This window comes from Naegleria gruberi (genome assembly GCF_000004985.1).
Source record: "Naegleria gruberi genomic scaffold NAEGRscaffold_520, whole genome shotgun sequence".
Lineage (NCBI taxonomy): Eukaryota > Heterolobosea > Eutetramitea > Acrasida > Naegleriidae > Naegleria > Naegleria gruberi.
In genome coordinates, this window is record NW_003162979.1 from 1 (window position 1) to 1,501 (window position 1,501).

General features: G+C 17.6%; 1 protein-coding gene and 1 non-coding gene across 2 annotated transcripts in view; both read left to right on the forward strand.

Moving 5' to 3' along the window:
- Positions 1-6: 6 nt before the first annotated feature.
- The window catches only part of NAEGRDRAFT_76858 (uncharacterized protein), a gene marked incomplete at both ends in the record, with an annotated part of 4,173 nt that continues 2,678 nt past the window's right edge, over positions 7-1,501 (forward strand). The window contains one exon of the mRNA XM_002668185.1: positions 7-301. Coding sequence (XP_002668231.1) covers positions 7-301 — 295 coding nt within the window. The remainder of the gene's footprint in view (positions 302-1,501) is intronic.
- On the forward strand, positions 1,415-1,485 carry NAEGRDRAFT_t898. Its single transcript has one exon. It is a non-coding gene; the product is annotated as a tRNA-Gln (tRNA).

Below are 1,501 nucleotides of genomic sequence, written 5' to 3' on the forward strand. Positions count from 1 at the left end.
TAAAAAATGGTTGAAAACACTCTTTTCCAACCACGACAAGAACCAATTCATAAACGTTCAACAACTACTAGTAGAACATTCAATGTTCAAGGTGATAATAATTTATTAATTCAAAATCCAAATGTTTTACCTGAAGATGAAGAACAAGTTTATGAAGAATTAACTATATTTGATACACCACCTAAATCTAATTTATTATTAAAACAACAACATCAATTTGATGATAATATTTTATATAATAGAAGTAATACATTTCTAAATGAAGATATAACTGATATTAATGAAAATTTAAATTTAAATAGTAAACAATTTAATTTATTTTATAAAAATAATATTTTATATATTTTATTAACATATTATTTATTTATTTGTGTTAAATTTCATAATAATACATTAATATATCCAAATTCAATTTCTAATTTTTATTTATTTTTTAAAGATCAAATATTAACACCTATTTACAATTATGGAATTCCTAAAGATTTCAATATAATTATTTTATTAAGTATTTCAAATATTATTAATTTATTAAATGTATTTAATTATAATTTATATTTAAATTGGTTATTAAATTTATCAAGTATTTTAATTTTACATTTTACTAATTTATTTCCAATTACGGAATTTTATGAACATTATATTTCTTTATTTACAGTTACTATTTTATTAAATAATTTTATTAAAGTTAAGGAATTTAATCATTATAATTTATTTAGTATTTTATCAATTAGTATTTTATTTAAATATTATCAATTAAATGATTTTTCTTTATTAGGAAATTTAAATATTATTTATAATTTATTAATTTGTAATTTTGTATTTTTAAATAATATTAAATTATCAATCAATAGATTAGCATTTTTAAATACATTAAATTTATTAAATATGAATTTTAATGAAATTAATATTTTATCTATTTGTATATTTTTATTAGGTTACTATATATGGACAATATCAAATTTACAATATAAATATTTTAGAAATTATATTTCTTTTAATAATACTGCTACTACTAATATTAAATCATTTCCATATTTTTTATTTAATTCTACAAAAACACCTAGATTTATATCTTCCAAAGATGGAAATTATATTTTAGCTGATAGTGGATGGTTAACATGTAGAAATATTGATTTATTTGGTGAATTATTAATTATATTTTCTATTTTTATTTTAAATATTAATATTATTTCGTTTATTATATTTATTTGTAATGTTATTGATATTATTAATTTGGAAAATGAAAGAAATAATTTAAATATGAATAATAGTGATTATATTAAATATTGTAATTTAGTTCCTTTTAGATTGGTACCTTTTATTTATTAGAAATAAAATTGTATTTGTAATTTATATTATATTAGATTTCATGATTAGTTTATCAAATATGGTTTATCAACTAATTTTATGTGCTCGTCTCGTGGTGTAATGGTAGCATAGTGGACTTTGAATCCATTGACGGAGGTTCGATTCCTCCCGAGACGGTAACGTGGCGAGCCAT